Below are 18,554 nucleotides of genomic sequence, written 5' to 3' on the forward strand. Positions count from 1 at the left end.
AGGAACATGTGAGGACCATGTGAGGAACACCAGAGGAACATGTGAGGAACATGTGAGGAACACCAGAGGAACACTAGAGGAACATGTGAGGAACACCAGAGGAATATGTGAGGAACATGTGAGGAGCACCAGAGGAACATGTGAGGACCATGTGAGGAATATGTGAGGAACACCAGAGGAACATGTGAGGAACACCAGAAGAACATGTGAGGAACACCAGAGGAACATGTGAGGAAAATGTGAAGAACACCAGAGGAACATGTGAGGACCATGTGAGGAATATGTGAGGAACACCAGAGGAACATGTGAGGAACACCAGAAGAACATGTGAGGAACACCAGAGGAACATGTGAGGAAAATGTGAAGAACACCAGAGGAACATTTGAGGAACATGTGAGGAGCACCAGAGGAACATGTGAGGACCATGTGAGGAACATGTGAGGAACATGTGAGGACCATGTGAGGAACATGTGAGGAATGTGTGAGGAGCACCAGAGGAACATGTGAGGACCATGTGAGGAACATGTGAGGACCATGTGAGGAATGTGTGAGGAGCACCAGAGGAACATGTGAGGAACATGTGAGGACCATGTGAGGAACATGTGAGGAACATGTGAGGAACACCAGATGAACATGTGAGGAACATGTGAGGAACATGTGAGGAACACCAGCGGAATATGTGAGGAACATGTGAGGAACATGTGAGGAGAACCAGAGGAACATGTGAGGAACACCAGAGGAACATGTGAGAAACATGTGAGGAACACCAGAGGAACATGTGAGGAACATGTGAGGAACATGTGAGGAACACCAGAGGAACATGTGAGAAACACCAGAGGAACATGTGAGGAACACCAGAGGAACATGTGAGGAACATGTGAGGAGAACCAGAGGAACATGTGAGGAACACCAGAGGAACATGTGAGGAACATGTGAGGAACACCAGAGGAACATGTGAGGAACACCAGAGGAACACCAGAGGAACATGTGAGGAACATGTGAGGAACATGTGAGGAACATGTGAGGAACATGTGAGGAACATGTGAGGAACATGTGAGGACCATGTGAGGAACATTTGAGGAACATGTGAGGAACACCAGAAGAACATGTGAGGAACATGTGAGGAACATGTGAGGAACATGTGAGGACCATGTGAGGACCATGTGAGGAACATGTGAGGAACATGTGAGGAACACCAGAAGAACATGTGAGGAACACCAGATGAACATGTGAGGAACACCAGAGGAACATGTGAGGAACATCAGAGGAACATGTGAGGAATATGTGAGGAACACCAGAAGAACATGTGAGGAACATGTGAGGAACACCAGAGGAACATGTGAGGAACATGTGAGGAACATGTGAGGACCATGTGAGGAACATGTGAGGAACATGTGAGGAACACCAGAAGAACATGTGAGGAACACCAGATGAACATGTGAGGAACATGTGAGGAACACCAGAAGAACATGTGAGGAACACCAGATGAACATGTGAGGAACATGTGAGGAACACCAGAGGAACATTTGATGAACATGTGAGGAACATGTGATGAACATATGAGGAACATGTGAGGAACATATGAGGAACATGTGAGGAGCACCAGAGGAACATGTGAGGACCATGTGAGGAATATGTGAGGAACACCAGAGGAACATGTGAGGAACACCAGAGGAACATGTGAGGAACATGTGAGGAACACCAGAGGAACATGTGAGGAACATGTGAGGAACACCAGAGGAACATGTGAGGACCATGTGAGGAATATGTGAGGAACACCAGAGAAACATGTGAGGAACACCAGAAGAACATGTGAGGAACACCAGAGGAACATGTGAGGAACATGTGAGGAGCACCAGAGGACCATGTGAGGAACATGTGAGAACCATGTGAGGAACATGTGAGGAACATGTGAGGACCATGTGAGGAACATGTGAGGAATGTGTGAGGAGCACCAGAGGAACATGTGAGGACCATGTGAGGAACATGTGAGGACCATGTGAGGAATGTGTGAGGAGCACCAGAGGAACATGTGAGGAACATGTGAGGACCATGTGAGGAACATGTGAGGAACATGTGAGGACCATGTGAGGAACATGTGAGGAATGTGTGAGGAGCACCAGAGGAACATGTGAGGAACATGTGAGGACCATGTGAGGAACATGTGAGGAACTCCAGATGAACATGTGAGAAACATGTGAGGAACATGTGAGGAACACCAGAGGAATATGTGAGGAACACCAGAGGAACATGTGAGGAACATGTGAGGAGAACCAGAGGAACATGTGAGGAACACCAGAGGAACATGTGAGGAACATGTGAGGAACACCAGAGGAACATGTGAGGAACATGTGAGGAACACCAGAGGAACATGTGAGAAACACCAGAGGAACATGTGAGGAACACCAGAGGAACATGTGAGGAACATGTGAGGAACATGTGAGGAACATGTGAGGAACATGTGAGGAACACCAGAAGAACATGTGAGGAACATGTGAGGAACACCAGAGGAACATGTGAGGAACATGTGAGGACCATGTGAGGAACATGTGAGGAACACCAGAGGAACATGTGAGGACCATGTGAGGAACACCAGAAGAACATGTGAGGAACACCAGATGAACATGTGAGGAACATGTGAGGAACACCAGAGGAACATGTGAGGAACACCAGAGGAACATTTGATGAACATGTGAGGAACATGTGATGAACATATGAGGAACATGTGAGGAACATATGAGGAACATGTGAGGAGCACCAGAGGAACATATGAGGAACATGTGAGGAACATATGAGGAACATGTGATGAACACCAGAGGAACATGTGAGGAACACCAGAGGAACATTTGATGAACATGTGAGGAACATGTGATGAACATATGAGGAACATGTGAGGAACATATGAGGAACATGTGAGGAGCACCAGAGGAACATATGAGGAACATGTGAGGAACATATGAGGAACATGTGATGAACACCAGAGGAACATGTGAGGAACATGTGATGAACACCAGAGGAACATGTGAGGAACATGTGATGAACACCAGAGGAACATGTGATGAACACCAGAGGAACATGTGAGGAACATGTGATGAACACCAGAGGAACATGTGATGAACACCAGAGGAACATGTGAGGAACACCAGAGGAACATGTGAGGAACACCAGAGGAACATGTGAGGAACATGTGATGAACACCAGATTAAAACTCTTTTCTTCTCGTCTCCTCCTCAGACCTTCTGCCCCTGGACCTGTTGGTTGGAGTCTTCCCGCCTTCCTCACAAGCTCCGCCCACACAGGTAAGACTCCTGTGTTAGATGTTTGTGAGATGTGTGCTCATGTCCTGTCTGCTCACACTCAGTGCTCATGTCCTGTCTGCTCACACTCAGTGCTCATGTCCTGTCTGCTCACACTCAGTGCTCATGTCCTGTCTGCTCACACTCAGTGCTCATGTCCTGCTCACACTCAGTGCTCATGTCCTGTCTGCTAACGCTCAGTGCTCATGTCCTGCTCACACTCAGTGCTCATGTCCTGTCTGCTCACACTCAGTGCTCATGTCCTGCTCACACTCAGTGCTCATGTCCTGCTCACACTCAGTGCTCATGTCCTGTCTGCTCATGCTCAGTGCTCATGTCCTGCTCACACTCAGTGCTCATGTCCTGTCTGCTCACGCTCAGTGCTCATGTCCTGTCTGCTCACACTCAGTGCTCATGTCCTGTCTGCTCACACTCAGTGCTCATGTCCTGTCTGCTCACGCTCAGTGCTCATGTCCTGCTCACACTCAGTGCTCATGTCCTGCTCACACTCAGTGCTCATGTCCTGTCTGCTCACACTCAGTGCTCATGTCCTGTCTGCTCACGCTCAGTGCTCATGTCCTGTCTGCTCACGCTCAGTGCTCATGTTCTGCTCACGCTCAGTGCTCATGTCCTGCTCACGCTCAGTGCTCATGTCCTGCTCACACTCAGTGCTCATGTCCTGCTCACACTCAGTGCTCATGTCCTGTCTGCTCACGCTCAGTGCTCATGTCCTACTCACACTCAGTGCTCATGTCCTGTCTGCTCACGCTCAGTGCTCATGTCCTACTCACACTCAGTGCTCATGTCCTGTCTGCTCACGCTCAGTGCTCATGTCCTACTCACACTCAGTGCTCATGTCCTGTCTGCTCACACTCAGTGCTCATGTCCTGTCTGCTCACGCTCAGTGCTCATGTCCTGCTCACGCTCAGTGCTCATGTCCTGCTCACACTCAGTGCTCATGTCCTACTCACACTCAGTGCTCATGTCCTGTCTGCTCACACTCAGTGCTCATGTCCTGTCTGCTCACACTCAGTGCTCATGTCCTGTCTGCTCACGCTCAGTGCTCATGTCCTGCTCACGCTCAGTGCTCATGTCCTGCTCACACTCAGTGCTCATGTCCTGTCTGCTCACACTCAGTGCTCATGTCCTGTCTGCTCACGCTCAGTGCTCATGTCCTGCTCACACTCAGTGCTCATGTCCTGCTCACACTCAGTGCTCATGTCCTACTCACACTCAGTGCTCATGTCCTGTCTGCTCACGCTCAGTGCTCATGTCCTACTCACACTCAGTGCTCATGTCCTGTCTGCTCACACTCAGTGCTCATGTCCTGTCTGCTCACACTCAGTGCTCATGTCCTGTCTGCTCACACTCAGTGCTCATGTCCTGTCTGCTCACACTCAGTGCTCATGTCCTGTCTGCTCACACTCAGTGCTCATGTCCTGTCTGCTCACACTCAGTGCTCATGTCCTGTCTGCTCACACTCAGTGCTCATGTCCTGTCTGCTCACGCTCAGTGCTCATGTCCTGCTCACGCTCAGTGCTCATGTCCTGCTCACACTCAGTGCTCATGTCCTGCTCACACTCAGTGCTCATGTCCTACTCACACTCAGTGCTCATGTCCTGTCTGCTCACGCTCAGTGCTCATGTCCTACTCACACTCAGTGCTCATGTCCTGTCTGCTCACGCTCAGTGCTCATGTCCTGTCTGCTCACACTCAGTGCTCATGTCCTGTCTGCTCACACTCAGTGCTCATGTCCTGTCTGCTCACACTCAGTGCTCATGTCCTGTCTGCTCACACTCAGTGCTCATGTCCTGTCTGCTCACGCTCAGTGCTCATGTCCTGCTCACTCTCAGATCCAGCTGGTCCAGTCCGGAGGCTCTAGAGGTCTCCGTGTGTCTTCAGGCCTCAGCTTCTCGGCTGCTCAGGTCTTCACAGAGTGTGAGCTCTTCCCAGAGGAGTTCTCTCTCGTGGCCACGTTCAAGCTCCAGCCGCTCAGGCAGAAGGTGAGCCGCTCAGAGCATCCATGGTTTAATTTACAGAACAATAAAGGAAACTTAAATAATGGTAAAATAAAGTCACATTCATCCATGTGCAGAAGAGAAGCTCTAACTGAGCATGTGCAGAAGAGAAGCTCTAACTGAGCATGTGCAGAGGAGAAGCTCTAACTGAGCATGTGCAGAAGAGAAGCTCTAACTGAGCATGTGCAGAGGAGAAGCTCTAACTGAGCATGTGCAGAGGAGAAGCTCTAACTGAGCATGTGCAGAGGAGAAGCTCTAACTGAGCATGTGCAGAGGAGAGAAGCAACAGCAGTGCCAGGTTTAAGATAAGATATTCCTTTATTGTCCACACATGGGGAAATTCCATTGTTGCAACGCAGTAGATACAGAGGAAAAGGACAGAACTTATAGGAAGTTTAAAAAAACACTTTAAATAGAAAAACTCTAATAGACAAAACCTCTCATTTCTTCAAAAGGAATGGAGGGAAAATAAAGATAAATTAAAATAAAAACAGCGTAAGACAAAATAATACTAATAATAATGGTAAAATAAACTCTCTATTTACATCAGTGACATTATTGCACATGAATGTGACATTATTACACATGAATGTGACATTATTACACATGAATGTGACATTATTGCACATGAATGTGACATTATTGCACATGAATGTGACATTATTACACATGAATGTGACATTATTACACATGAATGTGACATTATTGCACATGAATGTGACATTATTGCACATGAATGTGACATTATTACACATGAATGTGACATTATTACACATGAATGTGACATTATTGCACATGAATGTGACATTATTACACGTGAATGTGACATTATTACACATGAATGTGACATTATTACACATGAATGTGACATTATTACACATGAATGTGACATTATTGCACATGAATGTGACATTATTACACATGAATGTGACATTATTGCACATGAATGTGACATTATTACACATGAATGTGACATTATTACACATGAATGTGACATTATTGCACATGAATGTGACATTATTACACATGAATATGACATTATTACACATGAATGTGACATTATTACACATGAATTTGACATTATTACACATGAATGTGACATTATTACACATGAATGTGACATTATTGCACATGAATGTGACATTATTGCACATGAATGTGACATTATTGCACATGAATGTGACATTATTACACATGAATATGACATTATTACACATGAATATGACATTATTACACATGAATGTGACATTATTACACATGAATGTGACATTATTACACATGAATGTGACATTATTGCACATGAATGTGACATTATTACACATGAATGTGACATTATTACACATGACATTATTACACATGAATGTGACATTATTACACATGAATGTGACATTATTGCACATGAATGTGACATTATTGCACATGAATGTGACATTATTACACATGAATGTGACATTATTACACATGAATATGACATTATTACACATGAATATGACATTATTACACATGAATGTGACATTATTACACATGAATGTGACATTATTGCACATGAATGTGACATTATTACACATGAATGTGACATTATTACACATGAATATGACATTATTACACATGAATATGACATTATTACACATGAATATGACATTATTACACGTGAATGTGACATTATTACACATGAATGTGACATTATTACACATGAATGTGACATTATTACACATGAATATGACATTATTACATATGAATGTGACATTATTACACATGAATGTGACATTATTACACATGAATGTGACATTATTACACATGAATGTGACATTATTGCACATGAATGTGACATTATTGCACATGAATGTGACATTATTTCACATGAATGTGACATTATTACACATGAATGTGACATTATTACACATGAATGTGACATTATTACACATGAATGTGACATTATTACACATGAATGTGACATTATTACACATGAATGTGACATTATTGCACATGAATGTGACATTATTTCACATGAATGTGACATTATTACACATGAATGTGACATTATTACACATGAATGTGACATTATTACACATGAATGTGACATTATTACACATGAATGTGACATTATTGCACATGAATGTGACATTATTACACATGAATGTGACATTATTGCACATGAATGTGACATTATTACACATGAATGTGACATTATTACACATGAATGTGACATTATTACACATGAATATGACATTATTACATATGAATGTGACATTATTACACATGAATGTGACATTATTACACGTGAATGTGACATTATTACACATGAATGTGACATTATTACATATGAATGTGACATTATTACACATGAATGTGACATTATTACACGTGAATGTGACATTATTACACATGAATGTGACATTATTGCACATGAATGTGACATTATTACACATGAATGTGACATTATTACACATGAATGTGACATTATTACACATGAATGTGACATTATTACACATGAATGTGACATTATTACACATGAATGTGACATTATTACACATGAATGTGACATTATTACACATGAATATGACATTATTTAAAATGTCTCTTTTAGAGTCTGTGTTTGTGTCTCATGATCTGTAAATAATGATGAGACGTTAAGAACACTTCAGTTTGAGTCATGAAGTGAGACTGTTCAGTCCCTCCAGGACATGGACGTTTAGTCCAGAAGGATCAGCTCTCGTCTCCCTCGTCCCCCTCTTCTTCCTCGTCTCTCCCTCGTCTTCCTCGTCTCTCTCGTCTCCCTCGTCCCCCTCTTCTTCCTCGTCTCTCCCTGGTCTTCCTCGTCTCCCTCGTCTTCCACGTCTCCCTCGTCTTCCTCGTCTCCCTCGTCTCCCTCGTTTTCCTCGTCTCCCTCGTCCCCCTCTTCTTCCTCGTCTCTCCCTGGTCTTCCTCGTCTCCCTCGTCTTCCACGTCTCCCTCGTCTCCCTCGTCTTCCTCGTCGCCCTCGTCTTCCACGTCTCCCTCTTCTTCCTCGTCTTCCCTCGTCTCCCTCGTCTCCCTCGTCTCCCTCGTCCCCCTCTTCTTCCTCGTCTCTCCCTCGTCCCCCTCTTCTTCCTCGTCTCCCTCGTCTCCCTCGTCTCCCTCGTCTCCCTCGTCCCCCTCTTCTTCCTCGTCTCTCCCTCGTCCCCCTCTTCTTCCTCGTCTCTCCCTCGTCTCCCTCGTCCCCCTCTTCTTCATCTTCTCTCCCTCTTCTTCCTCGTCTCTCCCTCGTCTCCCTCGTCTCCCTCGTCTCTCCCTCGTCTCCCTCGTCTCCCTCGTCCCCCTCTTCTTCCACGTCTCCCTCGTCTCCCTCGTCCCCCTCGTCTCCCTCGTCTCCCTCGTCTCCCTCATCCCCCTCTTCTTCCTCGTCTCTCCCTCGTCTCCCTCGTCTCCCTCGTCTCCCTCGTCTCCCTCGTCTCTCCCTCGTCTCCCTCGTCTCCCTCGTCTCCCTCGTCTCCCTCGTCCCCCTCTTCTTCCTCGTCTCTCCCTCGTCCCCCTCTTCTTCCTCGTCTCCCTCGTCTCCCTCGTCTCCCTCGTCTCCCTCGTCTCCCTCGTCTCCCTCGTCCCCCTCGTCCCCCTCTTCTCCCTCGTCTCCCTCGTCTCCCTCGTCTCCCTCGTCTCCCTCGTCTCCCTCGTCCCCCTCTTCTTCCTCGTCTCTCCCTCGTCTCCCTCGTCTCCCTCGTCTCCCTCGTCTCCCTCGTCTCCCTCGTCCCCCTCTTCTTCCTAGTCTCTCCCTCGTCTCCCTCGTCTCCCTCGTCTCCCTCGTCTCCTCGTCTCTCCCTCGTCTCCCTCGTCTCCCTCGTCTCCCTCGTCTCCCTCGTCCCCCTCTTCTTCCTCGTCTCTCCCTCGTCTCCCTCGTCTCCCTCGTCTCCCTCGTCTCCCTCGTCCCCCTCTTCTTCCTCGTCTCTCCCTCGTCCCCCTCTTCTTCCTCGTCTCCCTCGTCCCCCTTTTCTTCCTTGTCTCTCCCTCGTCTCCCTCGTCTCCCTCGTCCCCCTCTTCTTCCTCGTCTCTCCCTCATCTCCCTCGTCCCCCTCTTCTTCCTCTTCTCTCCCTCTTCTTCCTCGTCTCTCCCTCGTCTCCCTCGTCTCCCTCGTCTCCCTCGTCTTCCTCGTCCCCCTCTTCTTCCTCGTCTCTCCCTCGTCTCCCTCGTCTCCCTCGTCTCCCTCGTCTCCCTCGTCTCCCTCGTCCCCCTCTTCTTCCTCGTCTCCCTCGTCTCCCTCGTCCCCCTCGTCTCCCTCGTCTCCCTCGTCTCCCTCGTTTCCCTCGTTTCCCTCGTCTCTCCCTCGTCTCCCTCGTCTCCCTCGTCTCCCTCGTCCCCCTCTTCTTCCACGTCTCCCTCGTCTCCCTCGTCTCCCTCGTCTCCCTCGTCTCCCTCGTCCCCCTCTTCTTCCTCGTCTCTCCCTCGTCTCCCTCGTCTCCCTCGTCTCCTCGTCTCTCCCACGTCTCCCTCGTCTCCCTCGTCCCCCTCGTCTCCCTCGTCTCCCTCGTCTCCCTCGTCCCCCTCTTCTTCCTCGTCTCTCCCTCGTCTCCCTCGTCCCCCTCTTCTTCCTCGTCTCTCCCTCGTCTCCCTCGTCTCCCTCGTCTCCCTCGTCTCCCTCGTCTCCCTCGTCCCCCTCTTCTTCCTCGTCTCTCCCTCGTCTCCCTCGTCTCCCTCGTCTCCTCGTCTCTCCCTCGTCTCCCTCGTCTCCCTCGTCTCCCTCGTCTCCCTCGTCCCCCTCTTCTTCCTCGTCTCTCCCTCGTCTCCCTCGTCTCCCTCGTCTCCCTCGTCTCCCTCGTCCCCCTCTTCTTCCTCGTCTCTCCCTCGTCCCCCTCTTCTTCCTCGTCTCCCTCGTCCCCCTTTTCTTCCTTGTCTCTCCCTCGTCTCCCTCGTCTCCCTCGTCCCCCTCTTCTTCCTCGTCTCTCCCTCGTCTCCCTCGTCCCCCTCTTCTTCCTCTTCTCTCCCTCTTCTTCCTCGTCTCTCCCTCGTCTCCCTCGTCTCCCTCGTCTCCCTCGTCTCCCTCATCTCCCTCGTCTCCCTCGTCTCCCTCGTCTCCCTCGTCCCCCTCTTCTTCCTAGTCTCTCCCTCGTCTCCCTCGTCTCCCTCGTCTCCCTCGTCTCCTCGTCTCTCCCTCGTCTCCCTCGTCTCCCTCGTCTCCCTCGTCTCCCTCGTCCCCCTCTTCTTCCTCGTCTCTCCCTCGTCTCCCTCGTCTCCCTCGTCTCCCTCGTCTCCCTCGTCCCCCTCTTCTTCCTCGTCTCTCCCTCGTCCCCCTCTTCTTCCTCGTCTCCCTCGTCCCCCTTTTCTTCCTTGTCTCTCCCTCGTCTCCCTCGTCTCCCTCGTCCCCCTCTTCTTCCTCGTCTCTCCCTCATCTCCCTCGTCCCCCTCTTCTTCCTCTTCTCTCCCTCTTCTTCCTCGTCTCTCCCTCGTCTCCCTCGTCTCCCTCGTCTCCCTCGTCTTCCTCGTCCCCCTCTTCTTCCTCGTCTCTCCCTCGTCTCCCTCGTCTCCCTCGTCTCCCTCGTCTCCCTCGTCCCCCTCTTCTTCCTCGTCTCCCTCGTCTCCCTCGTCCCCCTCGTCTCCCTCGTCTCCCTCGTCTCCCTCGTTTCCCTCGTTTCCCTCGTCTCTCCCTCGTCTCCCTCGTCTCCCTCGTCTCCCTCGTCTCCCTCGTCCCCCTCTTCTTCCACGTCTCCCTCGTCTCCCTCGTCTCCCTCGTCTCCCTCGTCTCCCTCGTCCCCCTCTTCTTCCTCGTCTCTCCCTCGTCTCCCTCGTCTCCCTCGTCTCCTCGTCTCTCCCACGTCTCCCTCGTCTCCCTCGTCCCCCTCGTCTCCCTCGTCTCCCTCGTCTCCCTCGTCCCCCTCTTCTTCCTCGTCTCTCCCTCGTCTCCCTCGTCCCCCTCTTCTTCCTCGTCTCTCCCTCGTCTCCCTCGTCTCCCTCGTCTCCCTCGTCTCCCTCGTCTCCCTCGTCCCCCTCTTCTTCCTCGTCTCTCCCTCGTCTCCCTCGTCTCCCTCGTCTCCTCGTCTCTCCCTCGTCTCCCTCGTCTCCCTCGTCTCCCTCGTCTCCCTCGTCCCCCTCTTCTTCCTCGTCTCTCCCTCGTCTCCCTCGTCTCCCTCGTCTCCCTCGTCTCCCTCGTCCCCCTCTTCTTCCTCGTCTCTCCCTCGTCCCCCTCTTCTTCCTCGTCTCCCTCGTCCCCCTTTTCTTCCTTGTCTCTCCCTCGTCTCCCTCGTCTCCCTCGTCCCCCTCTTCTTCCTCGTCTCTCCCTCGTCTCCCTCGTCCCCCTCTTCTTCCTCTTCTCTCCCTCTTCTTCCTCGTCTCTCCCTCGTCTCCCTCGTCTCCCTCGTCTCCCTCGTCTCCCTCGTCTCCCTCGTCTCCCTCGTCTCCCTCGTCCCCCTCTTCTTCCTAGTCTCTCCCTCGTCTCCCTCGTCTCCCTCGTCTCCCTCGTCTCCTCGTCTCTCCCTCGTCTCCCTCGTCTCCCTCGTCTCCCTCGTCTCCCTCGTCCCCCTCTTCTTCCTCGTCTCTCCCTCGTCTCCCTCGTCTCCCTCGTCTCCCTCGTCTCCCTCGTCCCCCTCTTCTTCCTCGTCTCTCCCTCGTCCCCCTCTTCTTCCTCGTCTCCCTCGTCCCCCTTTTCTTCCTTGTCTCTCCCTCGTCTCCCTCGTCTCCCTCGTCCCCCTCTTCTTCCTCGTCTCTCCCTCATCTCCCTCGTCCCCCTCTTCTTCCTCTTCTCTCCCTCTTCTTCCTCGTCTCTCCCTCGTCTCCCTCGTCTCCCTCGTCTCCCTCGTCTTCCTCGTCCCCCTCTTCTTCCTCGTCTCTCCCTCGTCTCCCTCGTCTCCCTCGTCTCCCTCGTCTCCCTCGTCTCCCTCGTCCCCCTCTTCTTCCTCGTCTCCCTCGTCTCCCTCGTCCCCCTCGTCTCCCTCGTCTCCCTCGTCTCCCTCGTTTCCCTCGTTTCCCTCGTCTCTCCCTCGTCTCCCTCGTCTCCCTCGTCTCCCTCGTCTCCCTCGTCCCCCTCTTCTTCCACGTCTCCCTCGTCTCCCTCGTCTCCCTCGTCTCCCTCGTCTCCCTCGTCCCCCTCTTCTTCCTCGTCTCTCCCTCGTCTCCCTCGTCTCCCTCGTCTCCTCGTCTCTCCCACGTCTCCCTCGTCTCCCTCGTCCCCCTCGTCTCCCTCGTCTCCCTCGTCTCCCTCGTCCCCCTCTTCTTCCTCGTCTCTCCCTCGTCTCCCTCGTCCCCCTCTTCTTCCTCGTCTCTCCCTCGTCTCCCTCGTCTCCCTCGTCTCCCTCGTCTCCCTCGTCTCCCTCGTCCCCCTCTTCTTCCTCGTCTCTCCCTCGTCTCCCTCGTCTCCCTCGTCTCCTCGTCTCTCCCTCGTCTCCCTCGTCTCCCTCGTCTCCCTCGTCTCCCTCGTCCCCCTCTTCTTCCTCGTCTCTCCCTCGTCTCCCTCGTCTCCCTCGTCTCCCTCGTCTCCCTCGTCCCCCTCTTCTTCCTCGTCTCTCCCTCGTCCCCCTCTTCTTCCTCGTCTCCCTCGTCCCCCTTTTCTTCCTTGTCTCTCCCTCGTCTCCCTCGTCTCCCTCGTCCCCCTCTTCTTCCTCTTCTCTCCCTCTTCTTCCTCGTCTCTCCCTCGTCTCCCTCGTCTCCCTCGTCTCCCTCGTCTCCCTCGTCCCCCTCTTCTTCCTCGTCTCTCCCTCGTCTCCCTCGTCTCCCTCGTCTCCCTCGTCCCCCTCTTCTTCCTCGTCTCTCCCTCGTCTCCCTCGTTTCCCTCGTCTCCCTCGTCTCTCCCTCGTCTCCCTCGTCTCCCTCGTCTCCCTCGTCCCCCTCTTCTTCCACGTCTCCCTCGTCTCCCTCGTCCCCCTCGTCTCCCTCGTCTCCCTCGTCTCCCTCGTCCCCCTCTTCTTCCTCGTCTCTCCCTCGTCTCCCTCGTCTCCCTCGTCTCTCCCTCGTCTCCCTCGTCTCCCTCGTCTCCCTCGTCCCCCTCTTCTTCCACGTCTCCCTCGTCTCCCTCGTCCCCCTCTTCTTCCTCGTCTCTCCCTCGTCTCCCTCGTCTCCCTCGTCTCCCTCGTCCCCTTCTTCTTCCTCGTCTCTCCCTCGTCCCCCTCTTCTTCCTCGTCTCCCTCGTCCCCCTCTTCTCCCTCGTCTCCCTCGTCTCCCTCGTCCCCCTCTTCTTCCTCGTCTCTCCCTCGTCTCCCTCGTCTCCCTCGTCTCCCTCGTCCCCCTCTTCTTCCTCGTCTCCCTCGTCTGCCTCGTCTCCCTCGTCTCCCTCCTCTCCCTCGTCCCCCTCTTCTTCCTCGTCTCTCCCTCGTCTCCCTCTTCTCCCTTGTCTCCCTCGTCCCCCTCTTCTTCCTCGTCTCTCCCTCCTCGCCCTCATCTCCCTCGTCCCCCTCTTCTTCCTCGTCTCTCCCTCTTCTCCCTCGTCTCCCTCGTCCCCCTCGTCTCCCTCGTCTCCCTCGTCTCCCTCGTCTCCCTCGTCCCCCTCTTCTTCCTCGTCTCCCTCGTCTCCCTCGTCTCCCTCGTCTCCCTCGTCCCCCTCTTCTTCCTCGTCTCTCCCTCGTCCCCCTCTTCTTCCTCGTCTCCCTCGTCCCCCTCTTCTTCCTCGTCTCTCCCTCGTCCCCCTCTTCTTCCTCTTCTCTCCCTCTTCTTCCTCGTCTCTCCCTCGTCTCCCTCGTCTCCCTCGTCTCCCTCGTCTCCCTCGTCCCCCTCTTCTTCCTCGTCTCTCCCTCGTCTCCCTCGTCTCCCTCGTCTCCCTCGTCTCCCTCGTCCCCCTCTTCTTCCTCGTCTCTCCCTCGTCTCCCTCGTCTCCTTCGTCTCCCTCGTCTCCCTCGTCTCCCTCGTCTCCCTCGTCTCCCTCGTCTCCCTCGTCTCTCCCTCGTCTCCCACGTCTCCCTCGTCTCCCTCGTCCCCCTCGTCTCCCTCGTCTCCCTCGTCTCCCTCGTCCCCCTCTTCTTCCTCGTCTCTCCCTCGTCTCCCTCGTCTCCCTCGTCTCCCTCGTCCCCCTCTTCTTCCTCGTCTCTCCCTCGTCTCCCTCGTCTCCCTCGTCTCCCTCGTCTCCCTCGTCCCCCTCTTCTTCCTCGTCTCTCCCTCGTCTCCCTCGTCTCCCTCGTCTCCCTCGTCCCCCTCTTCTTCCTCGTCTCTCCCTCGTCTCCCTCGTCTCCCTCGTCTCCCTCGTCTCCCTCGTCCCCCTCTTCTTCCTCTTCTCTCCCTCTTCTCCCTCGTCTCCCTCGTCTCCCTCGTCTCCCTCGTCTCCCTCGTCCCCCTCTTCTTCCTCGTCTCCCTCGTCTCCCTCTTCTTCCTCGTCTCCCTCGTCTCCCTCGTCCCCCTCTTCTTCCTCGTCTCTCCCTCGTCTCCTTCGTCTCCTTCGTATCCCTCGCCTCCCTCGTTTCCCTCGTCTCCCTCGTCTCCCTCGTCTCTCCCTCGTCTCCCTCGTCTCTCCCTCGTCTCCCTCGTCTCCCTCGTCTCCCTCGTCTCCCTCGTCCCCCTCGTCTCCCTCGTCTCCCTCGTCTCCCTCGTCCCCTCTTCTCCCTCGTCTCCCTCGTCTCCCTCGTCCCCCTCTTCTCCCTCCTCTCCCTCGTCCCCCTCTTTGTCCTCGTCTCTCCCTCGTCTCCCTCTTCTCCCTCGTCTCCCACGTCTCCCTCGTCCCCCTCTTCTTCCTCGTCTCTCCCTCGTCCCCCTCTTCTTCCTCGTCTCCCTCGTCCCCCTCTTCTTCCTCGTCTCTCCCTCGTCTCCCTCGTCCCCCTCTTCTTCCTCTTCTCTCCCTCTTCTCCCTCGTCTCCCTCGTCTCCCTCGTCCCCCTCGTCTTCCTCGTCTCCCTCGTCTCCCTCGTCTCCCTCGTCTCCCTCGTCCCCCTCTTCTTCCTCGTCTCTCCCTCGTCTCCCTCGTCTCCCTCGTCTCCCTCGTCTCCCTCGTCCCCCTCTTCTTCCTCGTATCTCCCTCGTCTCCCTCATCCCCCTCTTCTTCCTCCTCTCTCCCTCGTCTCCCTCGTCTCCCTCGTCTCCCTCGTCTCTCCCTCGTCTCCCTCGTCTCCCTCGTCTCCCTCGTCCCCCTCGTCCCCCTCGTCTCCCTCGTCTCCCTCGTCTCCCTCGTCTCCCTCGTCTCCCTCGTCCCCCTCTTCTTCCTCGTCTCTCCCTCGTCTCCCTCGTCTCCCTCGTCTCCCTCGTCTCCCTCTTCTTCCTCGTCTCTCCCTCGTCTCCCTCGTCTCCCTCGTCTCCCTCGTCCCCCTCTTCTTCCTCGTCTCTCCCTCGTCTCCCTCGTCCCCTCTTCTTCCTCGTCTCCCTCCTCCCTCTCTTCTTCCTCGTCTCTCCCTCGTCTCCCTCGTCTCCCTCGTCTCCCTCGTCCCCCTCTTCTTCCTCGTCTCTCCCTCGTCTCCCTCGTCCCCTCTTCTTCCTCGTCTCCCTCGTCCCTCTCTTCTTCCTCGTCTCTTCCTCGTCTCCCTCGTCTCCCTCGTCTCCCTCGTCCCCCTCTTCTCCCTCGTCTCCCTCGTCTCCCTCGTCCCCCTCTTCTTCCTCGTCTCTCCCTCGTCTCCCTCGTCTCCCTCGTCTCCCTCGTCTCCCTCGTCCCCCTCTTCTCCCTCGTCTCCCTCGTCCCCCTCTTCTCCCTCGTCTCCCTCGTCTCCCTCGTCCCCCTCTTCTTCCTCGTCTCTCCCTCGTCTCCCTCGTCTCCCTCGTCTCCCTCGTCTCCCTCGTCTCCCTCTTCTCCCTCGTCTCCCTCGTCTCCCTCGTCTCCCTCGTCCCCCTCTTCTCCCTCGTCTCCTTCGTCTCCCTCGTCCCCCTCTTCTTCCTCGTCTCTCCCTCGTCTCCCTCGTCTCCCTCGTCTCCCTCGTCTCCCTCGTCCCCCTCTTCTTCCACGTCTCCCTCGTCTCCCTCGTCCTCCTCTTCTTCCTCGTCTCTCCCTCGTCCCCCTCTTCTTCCTCGTCTCCCTCGTCCCCCTCTTCTCCCTCGTCTCCCTCGTCTCCCTCGTCCCCCTCTTCTTCCTCGTCTCTCCCTCGTCTCCCTCGTCTCCCTCGTCTCCCTCGTCCCCCTCTTCTTCCTCGTCTCCCTCGTCTGCCTCGTCTCCCTCGTCTCCCTCCTCTCCCTCGTCCCCCTCTTCTTCCTCGTCTCTCCCTCGTCTCCCTCTTCTCCCTTGTCTCCCTCGTCCCCCTCTTCTTCCTCGTCTCTCCCTCCTCGCCCTCATCTCCCTCGTCCCCCTCTTCTTCCTCGTCTCTCCCTCTTCTCCCTCGTCTCCCTCGTCCCCCTCGTCTCCCTCGTCTCCCTCGTCTCCCTCGTCTCCCTCGTCCCCCTCTTCTTCCTCGTCTCCCTCGTCTCCCTCGTCTCCCTCGTCTCCCTCGTCCCCCTCTTCTTCCTCGTCTCTCCCTCGTCCCCCTCTTCTTCCTCGTCTCCCTCGTCCCCCTCTTCTTCCTCGTCTCTCCCTCGTCTCCCTCGTCCCCCTCTTCTTCCTCTTCTCTCCCTCTTCTTCCTCGTCTCTCCCTCGTCTCCCTCGTCTCCCTCGTCTCCCTCGTCTCCCTCGTCCCCCTCTTCTTCCTCGTCTCTCCCTCGTCTCCCTCGTCTCCTTCGTCTCCCTCGTCTCCCTCGTCTCCCTCGTCTCCCTCGTCCCCCTCTTCTTCCTCCTCTCTCCCTCTTCTCCCTCGTCTCCCTCGTCTCTCCCTCGTCTCCCACGTCTCCCTCGTCTCCCTCGTCCCCCTCGTCTCCCTCGTCTCCCTCGTCCCCCTCTTCTTCCTCGTCTCTCCCTCGTCTCCCTCGTCTCCCTCGTCTCCCTCGTCCCCCTCTTCTTCCTCGTCTCTCCCTCGTCTCCCTCGTCTCCCTCGTCTCCCTCGTCTCCCTCGTCTCCCTCGTCCCCCTCTTCTTCCTCGTCTCTCCCTCGTCTCCCTCGTCTCCCTCGTCTCCCTCGTCCCCCTCTTCTTCCTCGTCTCTCCCTCGTCTCCCTCGTCTCCCTCGTCTCCCTCGTCTCCCTCGTCCCCCTCTTCTTCCTCTTCTCTCCCTCTTCTCCCTCGTCTCCCTCGTCTCCCTCGTCCCCCTCTTCTTCCTCGTCTCCCTCGTCTCCCTCGTCTCCCTCGTCTCCCTCGTCCCCCTCTTCTTCCTCGTCTCTCCCTCGTCTCCCTCGTCTCCCTCGTCTCCCTCGTCCCCCTCTTCTTCCTCGTCTCCCTCGTCTCCCTCTTCTTCCTCGTCTCCCTCGTCTCCCTCGTCCCCCTCTTCTTCCTCGTCTCTCCCTCGTCTCCTTCGTCTCCTTCGTATCCCTCGCCTCCCTCGTTTCCCTCGTCTCCCTCGTCTCCCTCGTCTCTCCCTCGTCTCCCTCGTCTCTCCCTCGTCTCCCTCGTCTCCCTCGTCTCCCTCGTCCCCCTCGTCTCCCTCGTCTCCCTCGTCTCCCTCGTCCCCTCTTCTCCCTCGTCTCCCTCGTCTCCCTCGTCCCCCTCTTCTCCCTCCTCTCCCTCGTCCCCCTCTTTGTCCTCGTCTCTCCCTCGTCTCCCTCTTCTCCCTCGTCTCCCACGTCTCCCTCGTCCCCCTCTTCTTCCTCGTCTCTCCCTCGTCCCCCTCTTCTTCCTCGTCTCCCTCGTCCCCCTCTTCTTCCTCGTCTCTCCCTCGTCTCCCTCGTCCCCCTCTTCTTCCTCTTCTCTCCCTCTTCTCCCTCGTCTCCCTCGTCTCCCTCGTCCCCCTCGTCTTCCTCGTCTCCCTCGTCTCCCTCGTCTCCCTCGTCTCCCTCGTCCCCCTCTTCTTCCTCGTCTCTCCCTCGTCTCCCTCGTCTCCCTCGTCTCCCTCGTCTCCCTCGTCCCCCTCTTCTTCCTCGTATCTCCCTCGTCTCCCTCATCCCCCTCTTCTTCCTCCTCTCTCCCTCGTCTCCCTCGTCTCCCTCGTCTCCCTCGTCTCCCTCGTCTCTCCCTCGTCTCCCTCGTCTCCCTCGTCCCCCTCGTCCCCCTCGTCTCCCTCGTCTCCCTCGTCTCCCTCGTCTCCCTCGTCTCCCTCGTCCCCCTCTTCTTCCTCGTCTCTCCCTCGTCTCCCTCGTCTCCCTCGTCTCCCTCGTCTCCCTCTTCTTCCTCGTCTCTCCCTCGTCTCCCTCGTCTCCCTCGTCTCCCTCGTCCCCCTCTTCTTCCTCGTCTCTCCCTCGTCTCCCTCGTCCCCTCTTCTTCCTCGTCTCCCTCGTCCCTCTCTTCTTCCTCGTCTCTTCCTCGTCTCCCTCGTCTCCCTCGTCTCCCTCGTCCCCCTCTTCTCCCTCGTCTCCCTCGTCTCCCTCGTCCCCCTCTTCTTCCTCGTCTCTCCCTCGTCTCCCTCGTCTCCCTCGTCT

General features: G+C 55.1%; 1 protein-coding gene across 1 annotated transcript in view; it reads left to right on the forward strand.

The window, feature by feature from the left end:
* The first annotated feature begins 5,074 nt into the window (after positions 1 to 5,074).
* LOC140359284 (thrombospondin-type laminin G domain and EAR repeat-containing protein-like) overlaps positions 5,075 to 18,554 on the forward strand; it is a 146,310-nt gene continuing 132,830 nt past the window's right edge. The window contains exon 1 of the mRNA XM_072444144.1: positions 5,075 to 5,299. Coding sequence (XP_072300245.1) covers positions 5,075 to 5,299 — 225 coding nt within the window. The remainder of the gene's footprint in view (positions 5,300 to 18,554) is intronic.

Source organism: Eucyclogobius newberryi, unplaced genomic scaffold (assembly GCF_026437365.1).
Source record: "Eucyclogobius newberryi isolate DKJ021-1_F unplaced genomic scaffold, fEucNew1.0.hap1 SCAF_14, whole genome shotgun sequence".
NCBI lineage: Eukaryota > Metazoa > Chordata > Actinopteri > Gobiiformes > Gobiidae > Eucyclogobius > Eucyclogobius newberryi.